This window comes from Rhamphochromis longiceps, linkage group LG13 (assembly GCF_057381845.1).
Source record: "Rhamphochromis longiceps isolate RC_006_pf linkage group LG13, R_longiceps_female_GT1.1, whole genome shotgun sequence".
Lineage (NCBI taxonomy): Eukaryota > Metazoa > Chordata > Actinopteri > Cichliformes > Cichlidae > Rhamphochromis > Rhamphochromis longiceps.
The window spans coordinates 14,739,471-14,756,129 of NC_140569.1; the positions used below are offsets into that span (position 1 = coordinate 14,739,471).

General features: G+C 39.0%; 1 protein-coding gene across 1 annotated transcript in view; it reads left to right on the top strand.

The window, feature by feature from the left end:
* The first annotated feature begins 695 nt into the window (after positions 1 to 695).
* LOC146655516 (VPS10 domain-containing receptor SorCS1-like) overlaps positions 696 to 16,659 on the top strand; it is a 54,493-nt gene continuing 38,529 nt past the window's right edge. Inside the window, exons 1-2 of the mRNA XM_085427920.1 lie at positions 696 to 1,490; positions 15,819 to 15,886. Coding sequence (XP_085284046.1) covers positions 801 to 1,490; positions 15,819 to 15,886 — 758 coding nt within the window. The 5' untranslated portion in view covers positions 696 to 800. The remainder of the gene's footprint in view (positions 1,491 to 15,818; positions 15,887 to 16,659) is intronic.

A 16,659-nucleotide genomic window follows, 5' to 3' on the forward strand; every position in this document is an offset into this window, starting at 1 on the left:
GATGTAGCAAGACTGATTACTCACTCACCTCTGCTTTGAATTCTTCTCATTATTTTCTGTTATTCAAGCCTCCATTAACCCCAAGAAAGGGCCACAGAAAACAGCAGGTAAAATTTGGGGAATATGCATTTTCTCCATTCGGGTGTATTGAATGGATAATACAGGAGCAAAGCCTAAGTGAAACTATTTCCAGCCCATTTTGCAGGCAGGCCACAGCCGGGACTTTACCTGCATGACATAATTGACAGTGAACACAGGCAATCTTGTTAATTGATTACTCAGACCTGCTAATGGAAAATGCAAAGCCTCATTATCTTCCATAAAGCTCCTGTCAGTAACATTTCCTCACAAAGACTGCCAGTGGCAGACCCACTAATGTTTCCAGACTTCCCCCCCAGGGACCCCATACATCACCTTTCAGGCTGTTTTGATTCTGTGCATAATTACCAAGATATAAGATGATTATTAAATCAAATGTTTTATAATGAAATACTATCTGTCACACTGTTGATCAGGAATAAACTTAAGTTACACCCAACCCCCATGCTTGTTTTTATTATTTTGTTGTTCCTTCCTTCTTCTTCTTCTTTTTTTTTGTTTTAATCCAGGTTGAGATGATGATGCGGGGTATTGGCCCCGCTCCCCTCTTGTGCAGGATTCAGCCTCCAGCTCCTCCTCTGATGCATCGTTTGCATCAGTACTTGGGAGCACTTGTCCGCGCGCTGCTGCACCTCCTCACAGTACATTCAACCACTTTACCAGGTGATGACAGACACTCGCTCAAGACTAAAAAAAATGATATGTTTTTAAGTAGGAATCAACGTAGAATGGAGACGCGCCTCGGTCACTGCCTTTTTATCATTTTCTCTGAGTGGATTTGGATCTTTACCCTAACTTCCATCCTGGGCGGAACAAAAGCGGAGGTAAGGTGCATTCCGTCTTGCCAGCTGCCGCTCATTTCCGCAGCATTTCCCCGGGAACTCTCGGCGCTGGATTTGACAAATTTTGGAGAGGCAACAGCTGAAGAGTTTCTTAGATTTACCGAGGGGTCGGTCACCCCCCGAAACGAAAGGCACTACGATGCAGAACTGACCGCGAGCGAAGAAAGTTCGTCCAAAGTACAGCCACGGTTTGGGGGAAATATCTCAAGTTCTCTGCATAAAGGCGCCCCAAGCAGTAACCAGAAACTTTCCCAATCTGAAGTGTCTTCAAGCGTGTCCTCCCCCTTTCTCAGCAATGTAACCGAGAATAACACAGACGATGGGGGAAATAAAATTGGTGATGTGACGGAAAACGAGGACAGGAATGTGACCAGTTGGAGACGTAGTGCGAGGAGCACAGAGACTTGGTCCGGATTCAGACCCGAGGGCGGGGAGGATGCCTCGGTTTCGGACCAGGAGGAGTTTCACCTCACAAGTTCGACATTTGCGCTCACCGAGGACACGGCTCATAACCAGGCGATGGTGCACTGGTCCGGACAAAACAGTAGCGTAAGTAGTTAATGTGCTCCAGATTTACGCACGGACCTCTTTTTGACGCAGTGTGGTCATCATTCATCCACAGGTCTTACGTGGCAGTAAGACTCATTCAGATGCGTCTGAAAAACGCGATGAAAGATTAAAACTGAGAGCTTGCAGACTTTAAAGGAATCAGTCTCTGCCTTTCAACCTCTCCCTTGCTCTCCCTCTCTCTTTTTCTGTCTGTCTCGCGCACGCGCACATACACGGGCACGCACACCCTATTTATGCTGTTGTTTATTGATCGGCTGACTTGGCAGATATGGTAAAGAAAAAGAAAATAATGTTAAGGGGATTATGCCCCATTTGCTCTTTTGTGCGTGTTTCTCCCATTTAGTCACTCACAGAAGCTCATTTTGCTTTTCCCCGTTTTGGTCAGTCACTCATTTGTAAGTTCTCTGCATACATATTATTTGCAAGCTTAAATCAATTAAACTATAATTCTCCTACCACCCATTATATAAGAATGGCTCAGATAAAGTATAGGACGAAAGTTATAATAGCGTAATAATTAAGAATCAATATAATTACAATCATGCAAAGAACCTAAACCTGGAGTCCTTTAGACTAAAAGACAAATTAAGGATAAATGAAGCATGAAATAACATCATAATACAATGACATGCTAAAATAAGGACTTGGAGACAAATGGATTTACAGGTTGAAAGATAACAGAATGCTCAGTGGGGGTTATTCCCTGATATCCAGAGGGACATACTTTCTACAGTTTGGACAGATCCAATTTTCTTGGGTCTGATTGTGGTTCTGAACTTCAAACAACCTACATGGAGGATGTGAGTAAATGTAAAGACACTTAAAACAACAGGGAGCCTTGAGGATGGAAGCTGGTGAAACACTGTCGTGCTTTATAGACAAACAAGTTATTTAATATCTGTAAAATATATATGGAGCTATACCGAGTTCAGCTAAAACCAGAATCACTCAGTGTTCTCTTCTTCTTGTTCTGGTCAATATCACAAGAACCCGGATTTGAATGATTTATAATTGACAAATCAAATTCTCAGCAAGACCACTGAAATACACAGTAGGCTTGTCTAGTCTACTGAGAATTAAGCACAAACTGGGTTTTTGATATGGCAATATTACTCAGCTGAGAGAATTACAATTTTATGGTGTAATATAATGCTATGATCAAAGTCCAACACACTCTCACTAATGTCTTTTGCTTAGGCTTGAACTGTGGAAGCAGAGAGCTAAGATTTTTGGACAGTACATCTCTTGTGGCCCTGAGGCAAAGCAGAAGTATTTTTACCTTGCTTGTCTTTCATGAGTCTCACAAAGTTATTACTCATCAGACTTATTGTATCATTTGGCTGCACGGATGTGCATAATTCTGTGTCATCAGCATAGCTGTGGAAAGTTCCTATTTGAATACATTACCTCAGTATTGCTCTGCTTTGACTTTAGGGCAGTTACACCTATTGGCTTTTTTGCTCATAGTTCTGATAAGGATCCTCTCTCCTCTGCACATAAACACTAGTTAGGATGCCAGAGCCAACTGGTGGTTAGCCGAGTTTAGCAGTAAGCCTGGAAACGGGGGAAACTGTTTCCCCAGCTTATCCAAAAAGTAACTGGTATGATACATCTTGTCTACAACAACAGCAGAATATTTTTGCTTTGTGGGGTGACTAGAGTGATTTCTGAACAGTTTCCCCCCAGTTTGTATTCATTATGCTAAGCTATAAGCCTCACAGCACACAGTTTTCTACCTCTTGCCAGGAAAGTAAATAAGCTTATCATCCGTAATGCAGTATAGTTACAGTATAAGATGGGGAGTATCTTGGGGTACCAAAGATCCAAAAGTCACACAGTAATAAAAAGTGATTAAAGTGCTTTTTTGTGTATTTTTGTCTGCTTTTAATTAATAGTATTAGTTATACTCCAAAACCTATTATTGTATTAAGTCATTTTCAGCAGGATTTGGCACTATCGTCTTCACAGTTGCATGGCGAACTTTCTGCTTCAACAAATTTCCCCCTTATGCAGAATCTCATCTCGCCTACTCACAGTCTAATGTGTTTGTGTGTGTGTGTGTGTGTTACTTGCCACACCCTCTCCCCTTCTTTCTCTCTTTCTCCATGTGTGTAAGTGGAGGCCAGGTGGTCAGTAAGAAAACGTGTACATTTTCCAGCTGGTCTACTTTTTAAAATAAATCTATTTAAAGCAGTAATCTATTTCAAAATGAAGCCTTGTCCTAATTAAACATCTTTGCTTAATCTATTAACACTTACAGTTTAGTCATAAGGGCTTTAATCAGATTCCCTGGAAACAAGAAGACATTTAGTATCACACATCACAGGCCTAAGCAACCTTGTCTTACAGGCTGAATAACACATTTTGTATTATTGACTGTCATACAAAGAAAGAAGAACCGTTTAGGGACCCGTGTAACTCAGTTTGTATGGGAACCTGCTTTGAGAATTTACACAGTTATCACATTATATTTGTCGTCCATGACATTATATTTTTAGTAGTGCTCAAAAATGTAGATATTTGTTTGTTGTGCTTGCTTGAAAACTCTGACATATAATAACTGATGAAGCATTACATCTAAAGAAATTCAGTCAGTTTGTACGGTTTGTTACACACATTGTCCGAGCTTGATGTCGACATGCCTTGATATCTAGTTTTTCTGTCCAGCTCAGGCAGATGCTTTGGTACTTATTTGCTGAAGCCTAGTTGATGGATGGTGCCATTCATTTATCATTTGTCCAATTATCACGGTTCACAAACGAAGCTGCAACATCATTTCAGCTTTTCAATCAACACAAAAAAACAGACAAAATCAAAAGTAGTGCTCAGTCCACGCTGCTAATTCATGTGGTTGTTGTCTGTCACATTTAGCATTTCAATACCAAGGCTGCCTTCATTAGAGTTGAACAATTTAACTGTAGCGGTTAATTAGCAAGCTTCAAGGACTCTATTAAGAAGAAACTGCAATAAATTGAGATATATTTGAATGTTTGCTTCACGGTGAATTGTAGTGTAGCATTAAATAACTTTCAATGGTTTACCTGCATTAGATTATTTCAATAAACTCTTCAGCACTGGGTTTTTGAGTGGAGCCAAGGGCACAACGTGTTTTGCAGGAGGAATTATAACAGCTTAAATATCCACAGGTGAATAGTGTTTGATAAACCATATTTGCGTTAGACTTTGTCGCTCTTTATTTGAACAAACGAGGTGTGTGTATCTCCAACAGGCTGCTTCTTATAGTCTGCTTGCATCTTTTTCAGTGCACTGGGTCTCTTCCAACACGTCCTCCGGATAAACGATTGTGATCAATCTGTTGTTTCAGCCGTCATAGCACAAGTCATCACCATTCCTGGCTTGAGACAGGGACGCTGGAGTAAGACTGTTATCTAATTTTCAGAATTTGCTTTAAAATAGAGCCTTTTAAAACATTAAACACATATTTCAAAGTTTCATTTTGTAGGTTATAAGGGTGCCTAAAGGTAGTGACTCTCTCATTTAACAGCTGTTTTCCAGGGGAGGACTGTCTCTTCTCCTCTGTTCAGTAAAATAGAAAAAGCATCTTAGCTGAGAGCTTAGACTGAATTTTGGAATCTACAATATGGATGGAAAAATTGTGGGTAAGGCTTACAGCAAATATTTCAGGTCACTGGCTTATAGAACATGTATAAATTGGACAAAACGTATACATCCAGAGAGCACAGGTAAACCAGCGATATATAAGGTAAATCAATGAAAACTTGCAGTTTTAGTCACACTATATAAAATACTTATTTTAAAAACATGCTTGCTGTAATTTATAATGGATCTTTTCATGGCAGCCATGTGGAAAATCAGACTGGAATTTTGGTGAGCAGTGTTGCTAAAAGTGCAAGACAGGTGACCAGAAGTTAATCAGGTAAATAATCGGGCATCGTGAGTCCCCATCAACTAAACATTTAACTTCAAATGATGTGGAAAAATCACAAAAACTGTGCGACAGAGGCAGCACTGCAAATTACTTCTGCAGAATATTGCAGGATTGGGCTGTGTGGGTCGCACCCAATTTATCTGAACAAACGATGTGTTAGTTTAATGTTGAACGTTGTAATTTTAGAGGGTATGATGTTCAGGTTGCGTGTTGTCCTTGTGTTCGAATGGCTTCATTCAGGTGCTCTAGTTTCCTCCCACAGTCCAAAGACTAGCAAGGTGAATCGGAAAGTCTAAATTGCCTGCAGGTGTGAAAGTGCTTGTCATTCTGTTTCCCCTGTGAGGCTGTCAAACCTGTCCCAGGTCTTACCCAGGTTACACTGGGATACGATCCAGCATCACATGACCTTGAAAACATCTGTTCCGTTTTATTTTCACTTTATCCAGCTGTTACACAGAAGAAGAAGAATGCAGGATGCACATTGTGTTATTTGTTTTGTGAAGGAAAAAGTTAAAAGCAGAAAATTATTGATAGTATTGTTAGTAGAAAACACATTTCCCCCCCACCCTTCCATATTTTCAAGGTCAGGATAGGGAAGAGTGCTACGACGTCCAGGAAAATTCTCAAACATTTTTGTCCAAAAGAATGCTTAAATTACTAGTAGATAGATAGAGAGGCTCCTAATAAATCTCCCAGTCCTTGAGCTTTTCAGGGGTTAAGACATTTAACGTGGTTCATAACTATTTTATCATGGTCAAGCTTGAAGCCTTCTGTGCATGTAGTGTTGAATTTCTCTGTGCTTCTCTGCTTTGAGCAACCTCGAGGAGAAGCTTCGCAGTTCATGACAATCCATATTTTCAGCTTTCCCATTTTTGTAGAGGGCATCCTCCTCTTCATAGATCACGTTCTTGATAGCTTGGTGCGCAGCTTCTCCTCATCTGCCTCATTGAGTTTTTGGTGAATTGTCTCATCCGCTACTGCGAAACTGGAGGCTGGCCAGGTATGCAGTCAGTCACCAGTTTCATCCGAGTTTTTAGTCGTTTCTATGACTCACTGACTGAATCACAGATAAAATTTTGTCATTCTCCAGTTCCACTTTATGACTGTCTTCTGTGCCCTTGAAAGTCAATATGGGTAAGCATCACTACAGTATCTTTTTAACTGTAATGTTCCTGAGCTGAGTCTTTGTGTATGTTAGGTTTGGGCTATAAGAATGATGAGATGAGCAAGCCATTTGTGTATTCACAGTCAATACAAACATCTGTCCTATAATTCACTTTTATATGTATATAAATCTCTGCTGTTACATGAACAGCGTGAGTCTACCGCACCCCAACTACATAAACCTGAAAACGGAAGATAAGATTTAGGGTTACAGATATATTTAAGTTTGCCAGCACCTGTTTTTTTGAGGATAAATTATCAGTTAAATGGTAAATGGCCTGTATTTATATAGCGCTTTACTAGTCCCTAAGGACCCCAAAGCGCTTTACATATCCAGTCATCCACCCATTCACACACACATTCACACACTGGTGATGGCAAGCTACATTGTAGCCACAGCCACCCTGGGGCGCACTGACAGAGGCGAGGCTGCCGGACACTGGCGCCACCGGGCCCTCTGACCACCACCAGTAGGCAACGGGTGAAGTGTCTCGCCCAAGGACACAACGACCGAGACTGTCCGAGCCGGGGCTCGAACCGGCAACCTTCCGATTACAAGGCGAACTCCCAACTCTTGAGCCACAATCGCCCCCGTTAAAGATGAGGTTATGTGGTTTCAGTCATACTACCAGTGTGAACAAAATGATGTGATTTCCCAAGATAATTAAGGAATCAAAAGCAAAATGTTGATGTTAGAGCACTATGGAGGTATGTAAATTAATACATCAAAATTAAGGCTGGAAACTTCATGCTAATAAAACAAACAAATAAATCTTGAGGGTGCTGAAAAACGTGAAAATCATATCTCTTTCCTTTCTAACTTCCAGGCCTCTTCTTCTCTGTTTTCCCATATATACCATCATCCCGGAGCCACAGCGAGAATACTGTGTTTGCCCAAAGTGCGATATTTTCAGTACAAAGCTGGCCTTACTCAAAGAAAATGCTAATGTATCAGCACCAGGAATATGCAGGATAAAATTGGATGAAATAAGCAGTATATGGTTAAAAAAACTGCTGTGTGGACCTGAAAAAACAGTCAAAAATAAGTGAGACGTGCAAAGTGTTGGAAGGAAAGTAAATAATCATATTTACCAAGATGTTGCATTTTTGGTTTGATGTAAAGGACAGGAAAGGCACAGCAAACATACAATATGCCATGTTTTTAAGAAAATGAGCACACGGGTCAGAAAAAATTCAGAGGTCTTTGGACCTTACCCAAAATTAGCTCATTATTAATAAATGTAATAAAGCAAAAATAATGCTGTCATTCTTTCTTTCTTTAAATCTATACTCATATAAGTCAATGCTAAATTAAATCTTAATGAATAAACAGTGACATGAAAGGGATTTATGACTTCACATCTCCCTGTTGATTAGTTTGACACAATTTCCTGTCCCACTTCTATCAAATGCCATATTGAAGTAATTACAAAAAAAGTGCAGCTTTCTCTGCAGCAAACCCAAATGTGGATCATATTGCTGCTGTTCTGCCATTTTTATTTGTGCTGGGTTCAAAAACTAGTCCGGTCATTAACACCTTTCCACTATTTTATCTCATGTAAATTCTGTCTCTTCAGCAAAGCATCACAAACAGCAAACAGCCTGTTGACATGCTCAGACATCCTCAGACAGCCCACTGACCGACGCAGCCAGAACGGACCTCCACCAGCTCTGCTCACTCCTGGCTGGGATGTGGAGCCCGAGGGGCTTGGTGTAACATTTCGGGAAGGGAAACATCACACACATAAATAAATTAATGAAATACATAATGATAGGAATCGCAACACCATGACTTAGCATAAGACAACCGAAGACAACAAATTCATTTTTCCTGACAATTTATGGCTGTAGTACTGCCTGTACTGCATGGATAAACAGAGAGACTGATTTTTTAAAGCTCAGCACTGCACAGAAACTACTGGCAGGATGAGTTCAGCTCTGCCGAGCCACCAAGCCTTCCTGTGGTGAGGTTCTCTTACGCCTTGAAATCCTGCTGAGTGTGTTTTTTTTTTATTGGCAAGCTGCGTTCCCCTCCTGGGTTTCCTTTCTTCTGCACCGAGTGTGGTCTAACAGAGCAGAAATTCCAAATTCAAATCAGGTAACGATCTTATTCTAGACAAGGATAAAGTTAATTTGCCGGGAACAATGCATAATGAGATGTCAACTCTTTCTTTGTTATTTTTTTCCTTTTTTTTCTTGTCACAGACACATCTTTTTGTTTGCACTTCTTTTTGTTTGCTTAAATACAACTTATGCTGTGCAGGTCCATGCTATTGTTATGTGTGCTCTGGCTGTTTCCACTGTGACTCAGTGTTGTTTCATGAGCAGCTGCTAAAGCTTCAGAATAATTGGAGTACCAGTTGGTAAGCAAAGAGTTGGCCTATTCATTTGCACAGATATCTTCACAATTAATGTTAAAATTACCGCTATATTGTTGAAGTGCTATTTGAGTTGTCGGCTGCTTGGTGTGCCTCAGCGCCTCAGTGCTCCAGCTCAAACACTCTGCCAGTTGGTTGCTGCTGTCAATATTCTTTTGTCGACCATTGCTCAGTTTGCACCTCATTTTGTGGTTCAGAACACTTTCATTTTACAGTGGCCACCTGCATTACTTGTTCATATACCATCTGGCTGCTTCAAGAAAAGCATTTTGGCAAACAGAAGGATCAGCTGTTTTACTTTATTTACGTCAGAGGAAACATATTGAAGAGTCCAGGGAGCTTTTAGGTTTGTCAACACACTGTCAATTTTTTTACCTTTTCACTCAGCACTTCCAAATTTCAAAGTGAGTGCTGAAGATTTAAAGAGAGTTTTGAAAAAAGAAAAAGACAAATCCTCCTCGCACAGCGGGCGTAACTTTTTGGCTGAGTTGGAAACCTACCCACTTGCTGTCTAATCTTGCTTGCATTGATCAGACCCCCTCCTCGTGCACACTGACTCACAAGCTTAGCATGCTGCTGCAACCCAGCTGCTGGACTAGCCTGGGCGTTCATTTATGGTGAAGAAGCAAATGATGCGAGAGCGTAAGCTGAAAGAGTAAGGAAGCCGTTTCAGATGACTTGCCAACCGAGCTTCTACTTCGACACAGTTCCGTTGTCTCGGCAAGAGAAGTCCAATAAAGTCACATACTTGCTGCTCTGCTCAAAAGCCGAAGCTGTAATGTGAAGCTGCACTTAAAATGCTGATTATTTGATGTTTTCTGTCTGCCAGAGGAACAGAGTACTGCCATCAGGCACATCGTAGATGAACTTTATTTCTGCAAGAATGAAAGTAAAATGTGCATCCTTGTTAAAGCAGCGGTCAGAAAGCCTTTACTTAAATTCCCAAGCAGCACATTTACTCCGATTAACACCTTCTTGTATTTATACATCATTCTCATCAGGACACGGATAGTTTATGTTGTGCAAAGTGCTGTTGAGCAGTTACTTCATAATTTATGATTGCAGTGACCTGGAATCCATGGGAAAGCCAACAGCCCTGACTTCAAACAACCTAGCTCCAGCGCAACATCTGCTCTACGAGGAAATGTTGCCTTTGTTAATGAAATGATATAAATTGATGTGGCAGACAAAAGGCTCTGTACATTGTGTGTCTCACTCAGGTGGTATTGAAGTGTATGACGGCATGCCCTCCTGCAGGCTTTTGTTGCCGCGCAGTGTGTCGTAGGGCAATAAACACCCTAATAAAATTAGACAATGCTTTCTTTTTTGAAGGTGTTAAATGATGCTGTTTAATGTGGTAATTTCATAAAGTGAAGTTTCATAATTTCTGCTGTGCTTCCTCTGGGAGCATTGAATTTGCTTGCTAAGCTTTGTTTTTTTTTTCCATTCCTTAAACAGCGTGCACTCTAACATTGTTATCACCTCTGTGGTGTGGATATCTAGGTGTTCTCACATTTCTTCTCCCAATTAGTTTGCCTTATTTGTGAAAATCAGTGCCACCAGTTGTCACACCTTTAAGCGTCATCATTACGCAAAATCTTGATGCCCTATGACAACATGCAGTAATTAAATTTGCTTAAATTGTGTATTTGTGTTAACGGCGGATCGTATGCTTACTTGTGATGCGGATGTGTTACATTTGAGCATGCAGCAGGGAAAAAGGCTTCGACAGTGACCACTTTTTGATGTGTAATATTTGTCTTTATTATTAATATTCCAGTGAGTAACTCCTGTAACAACTGCTTTTATGGAATCATCCATCTGTTTAATTGCTGTGGCGAAATGTGATGACAGTTTTATTGATGAGGCGTCTTAATTCCAACAGCTGATAAGGCCTGATCAGCGGGTTGGTTAGAGTAGGAATGAATTGCAGTGTGCACTCTGTTGCTCATTTCATTTGTCTCAAGTGTTCATCCTTCAGTAACCGAATCCTCACACTGCTTTCTACCACCACACCGCCCCTACCCCTCCGCATACAACGCCTTCATTTCCCACCAGTAATCTCTTCACCCTAAGCTCTTTAAGTCACCATTAAGCCTCCATTCATTCTTATATAATGATCAAATTCATCCCAGGCCATTTACCTTCAAGGTTTAAGATTTACAAAGGATTAAGAGTTGAAAAATCAATTTGCTTGCACTTGGATGTCAAGTAATCCACTTTGGAAACATGCTGGAGTTACTGCAGCCTATGTGCCACACCTTAGCTGCAGGAGTAGGTTGAGGTTGATTTGCAGTGTAAACATGCGTGGTTTGTCTGGTGGTACACGATCTCGATAAGCACTCTGCAAAAGGTTGTGATTATTATTATTAAATCTGTTATTTAGACACTCACCTTACACATCACGCGTGATTCATTCACAAATAAAGAAAAGCAAATGCAAGGTTAGTTCAAGATAAATAAATATAACCTTTTAAAATGTTTCTATTAAATCGGGGAATGTAGTTTCCTAGCTTTTTGCAGCTCTTTCCATTTATTGACAGCAAAGTATTTAAATTCAGTTTTTCCAGTGCAGTATGTGAACAAGAAGTCCAGCTAATGTTAAAATTATTAGCAGTCCTGGGATTGGACATCGTAATTACAGTGTTTAAATTTAATTAAAGAGCATATGCAAGCAAGGAGTTTTTACAGTAGGACAGTAAATACAATCATAGAATGATGCTATCTTTTCTAAGCTTGTTCATGTAAAATATATAAAAAACAATCCCCACTGTGATACACACAATCAAGAGGACTTAAGGTAGATGAAGAAGCTTGCATGTAAACAATATCCCCATAGTCAAGTGCAGACAGATTGCTTAATGATTTTACGACTGCTGAATGAGAAGCAAGATTTGTTTATCTGCAAAAATCCAATTTTTGATTTTGGCTGTCTTGGTCCACGTGGGCCTAAAAACTGATTCCAGCATCCAGCCACTGTTGTAAAAGTATTTATAACAACAGATTCAGTTTTATGACCATGAATGGTTTGAATATTGACTATAGAGCTGATACTTCTTTATCTCCTCCAAGGAGGTTATGTGGTCTATCTGTTACTCAAAAATAATTCAATTCAATTCAGTTTTATTTGTACCAACAACAGTCACCTCAAGGCCACTGATGTTGTGCTTATATACAGTTGTATACAGTTGTTGTTGTTTTTTAAAGCTGGTAAAAACCAAAATGAACCATTCCACCTACCAACCTGCATAAGTCATAAACCTAAATAGAGTCCAGTAACATTATCTATATGGTTATTGTAAAGCTGAAGCTGGTTTACTATTCAGCTATTCACCATTTTTATTTTGTTGTTTGTTAGGTTTATTTATGATCAATTTGCTGTTACTTAATAATAGTTATTATAATGTGAGGGCTTGAGTACATCAAGATCTGCTGCGTTCAGGATCTAGCATTTCAGTTTATTTTTCTTTCATTTATCCATCTGTTAATCTATAGGTGCATTTCTATTATATCCATGGGAAAAAATATTCTTCACCATTTGTTTCTTATTCACCCCCTCTCCCCTTTAAAACAAGGGAAAGGACTGAACCAAAGCCAGAGTACAATATGAGCCAAACAGTGAGTTAGAGAGTTGTTTTACCCCCAGGTAGCTGACACCTTTGTTCAAATTGAAAGGTAAAAATGTGCTAAAACAGATTCTTTTACCATTTTCAGAGGATAAATTACCATGTGGTGTATTCATTAAAAGAAGAGCCTTCATCTGGTGGTTTGAAAAAGCAATTTAATAGCTTCTGTGACATGTTAAGCACCTTTCTGACACAGACATGCCAACAAAGTGAATATTGTATCACTTTATTGACGTGTTAACTGCAGCCATCAAGTTTCACCTTACTTTCAGCATCACTCAGAATACAGGACTCTTTTCCAGCCAGCAGGAAGGTAGATACACATGACATTTTGCTGTAATCCTGGAGTCTTTCCAAGGAAATGCATAAAGCTAATTGCCATACAGAAGAGGGGGTGGGAGTGTAATTTGTCCTAATTTTCAGACTGCTGCAGGTTGTTTTATTGTGTATGACAGTGTCCATGAGGCTATGACTTTTGGAAGGCATAAAGGCCATTTTATTGGAAGACCATAAATCTCTGCAAGCCAGTCTGGACACAAAGTTATAACAAGCTGTGAGGATTATCTTAGAACTACCTCCCATAAAGAGAATTTTTATACATTCAGCACAAGGTAAGAGCAGAGTCAGAGTTTTCTGTCTCAGCCTATGCATAGGGGGAATACAGTCTGGAAAGAAAGTAAAACCGTGAATTTACAATTTACTGCATTAACGGTGTGGTGTTAGGTAGAAGCAGTGGGCTATTGGTAATATTCATAATATATCAGATAATGGGGTTTTCTCTTGGAGAAACATAAATTTGCTGTTTAGAGGTTATATACAGTAATTGCAAATATGATATCTCTGAGAGGATCTTTCATTCAGCTCAGAGTAATTGTGATAAAATATTAACTGATCTGTAGACAGCTAATCAAAGCAAATGATCACTGATTTCAACCCCAGTCATATAATGTCCAAAGTAAACTGCAATCGCATAATAACACAATAATAACAATAACAATATGTACTTGAAAAAAAGTCCAGAATTTGTTGAAAACATAACTACTGTACATGAATTTTGTAGTTTTTTAAAAATATGTAAACCACAGTGGATTTTAATTAAAACAATTGATATGTAACCAAAATGCAGATTTTTAGCTTGATTTATTTGTTAAATTTTTGTTAACGAATCGCAGCCATTTGAATACTTAGTCTTCCATTTGCACAGACTCAAGTAACAGGGACTGGATGACTGCCTGTCTAATGCTATGTTTCCTCCTCTGAGATGCTCTGCCAGGCCTATACTGCAGCCACCTTCAGTTAATGCTTGTTTGTGGCTCTGTCTGTTTTGTACATAATAACTGAAAGCATTCTCTACTGGGTTGAGATCAGGTGACTGACTCGGCTATTGAAAAATGGCCTTGAGAAACTCTTGGGTTGCTTTGTAGTATGCTACAAGTCATTATCCGTTTGCACTGTGAAGCACTACCTGATCAGTTTTGCACTATTTTTCATGATTCATCTTGGTGCTTCTATCAGCAGTCACATCAACAAACACGAGCAGTCCAGTTTCATATGCCCATGCCATAACATTACCATGATCCACCAAATAATGTGGTATGCTTCAGAACAGGAGCTGCTGTTCTCTCCTTCTCTATACTTTTCTCTCCCCATCATTCTAGTACAAGTTCATCTTGGTTTCATTTGTCCAAATATGTTTTTCAGATCTGTGCCTGCTCTTTTAGGTGTTTTCTCAGAAAATCCAATCTGGCCTTCCTGTTCCTGAGTGTAACCAGTGGTTTGCACTTTGATTGTCTAAACCATCTGTATGCCCATTTTTGAAGGCAGGTCTTGATTGTAAACCTCGGCAATAATATGCTTACCTCCTCGAGTGTTCTTGACTTGTTAGATGCTCTGAAGTTGCTTTTCTCCCAAACCTTTTGCTATCTCTCTGTTTATTTTGTTGTTTCAACCTAATTATGGTCTCGCTCGCTTGCTGTGACACGTCTTTGCATCTACAGTATATTTAGGAATTATAAGCATATAGAGAACAAACTTGATTTGACTTCATATTGAATAATTTAGCTTTGAAAAATACTTTTTTTTTTTTTTTTTACAGAAAATATGGTACATGATTCACCTGAAAGTGCACATTTATCAAATAGAGATGAAAAGAATTTGTTTGATTTTAACCTGGTAAATGAGTTCTGTTTGGCCTTTTTATATGCAAAAGTTTAATAAAAAAAGTTAAAAATTCCTGTTAATATGATGAAGTTCTTAGTCATCATAGGGAATGTCACCCCAAATGCTCATAACACTTGATAATTAGAAGGTAGCGGTGAAAAGCTCAACAAGATGCCTCAAAAGGCTTCCCGAGAGAGTTATATGAGCTGCTGGTTTTATGATTCCCTAGTGCACAAAGGGCACTGCTTGAGCAGTTAATTTGCGTAAAGGATGAAGGGCACCATGTGAACTGCTGTTCACGTGGTGCCCTTCATTAGCTCACAATGACTGTTTAGCAGACATTATTTTTATTTCTGCATTTGTTTCTGCTAAATATATATAATTATATGTAAAACCGTTTCTTCACTAAAAAAAAAGTAAAAAAACAAACAAGTAAAGAGCATGTAAACACGCCTTCATGCATCAGTAATTACATGCACATACAAACACACTGGCTTTGATTAAGGTTTGATACGTTCTGAGAAAAGCAGGCAAATGATATTCCACAGCAAGCCGTTTATTAATATTAATTTGAAAGACAGCAGGAAATCTGTAGTTTTTATGTGTTTGGTAAAGCCCTGTGAACTGTAAACCACACATGTAAGTGACATTTTTTATGACTCTCTACAGAATGGATGTCCTATATATTTTTAAGGTCTGCCTTTCTATGCCAAGAATAAATTATAGTGTTTACTGATTTATTCATTTAGTCATTGTTCACCAGTGGTTGCATTTCTTGGTCCTCTACTCTGTCTTAACAATATATAGGTATATAAAACGCAGTATATCATACATATGTGATCAGATTTTTTCCCTTGAGAATATGCACAAGGCTTCATGGCGTACGGGGGTAGTGGGTTGACAAGGCATCACGGTTTTGTTGTGTTTTTAATAAAGCATTGTCTGTCAGGGAGATTAAAAGACACATGCATGGGCGGCTTTTGGTTCGCTATCTGACACTTTGTGGCTGCTATTGAAAACTGATGATACACACCTTCACAGCTGGTAATCTGTTTGATCTGTTTTCTAGGTGATTCTCATGTTGACAAAATACTACGACTTTAACTCTGGCAGAGTAACGGAGAGTTCTTTATGGAGGTAAGATCTCCTCTCTGATATTACGCTCTGTAGTTATACAGCAGGACACATTGATGTTACTGTTATGTTGATGTTAATGTAGTTGCACACTGTTTGGACCCTTGGAGAGATCAGCACAAAAGCATTAACACTGAATCATTAACTTAATGTCATTGTTGTGTCCACAGTGACGCAAGTTACTTTCCTGTCAGTAAAAGGTGAAAGATTTAATTTCGTGTAATAGAAGTTGGTAAAGTCTACACTTTGTCATCAAATGCTGAATCTATCCATTTCCACATATTTATGACAAGCATTTAAATTTTTGTTGTTATTAAAAGAAGTGCCCATTAAAATAAATGTTGACAACAAAGAATTTAATTAAATGGGAGGAACAAAAATTACTGACAGAATAGTTGAAGGATGAAGCTTTAGCTTATCGTGCCTATCCTTTATACAGAGCAAATTTGAAATGGCAATGCTTTTCTAACTCGATTTCATTGAAACAAAAACCAAATGAAAAATAATACATTTGAAACAAATGGTAAACAAGGACAAAAGCGAATGTTTCACAGACAATAGTAATAAGGTTTTACATTTGTTCATCACCTGGTTTTTGGAATTTAAAAAGAGAACTACACAATCTTAATTCCTTGTCATACCTATTCCACAATGGTTACACCTATTTGATTTAACCTTTGAATACAGTTTGGAGGTAGATTATTTTGTGCTTTGTATATTACCAGTGCAGTGTTGAGATGGACTGAATAGTAACATTTTAAGGCATGTAGTTTAAT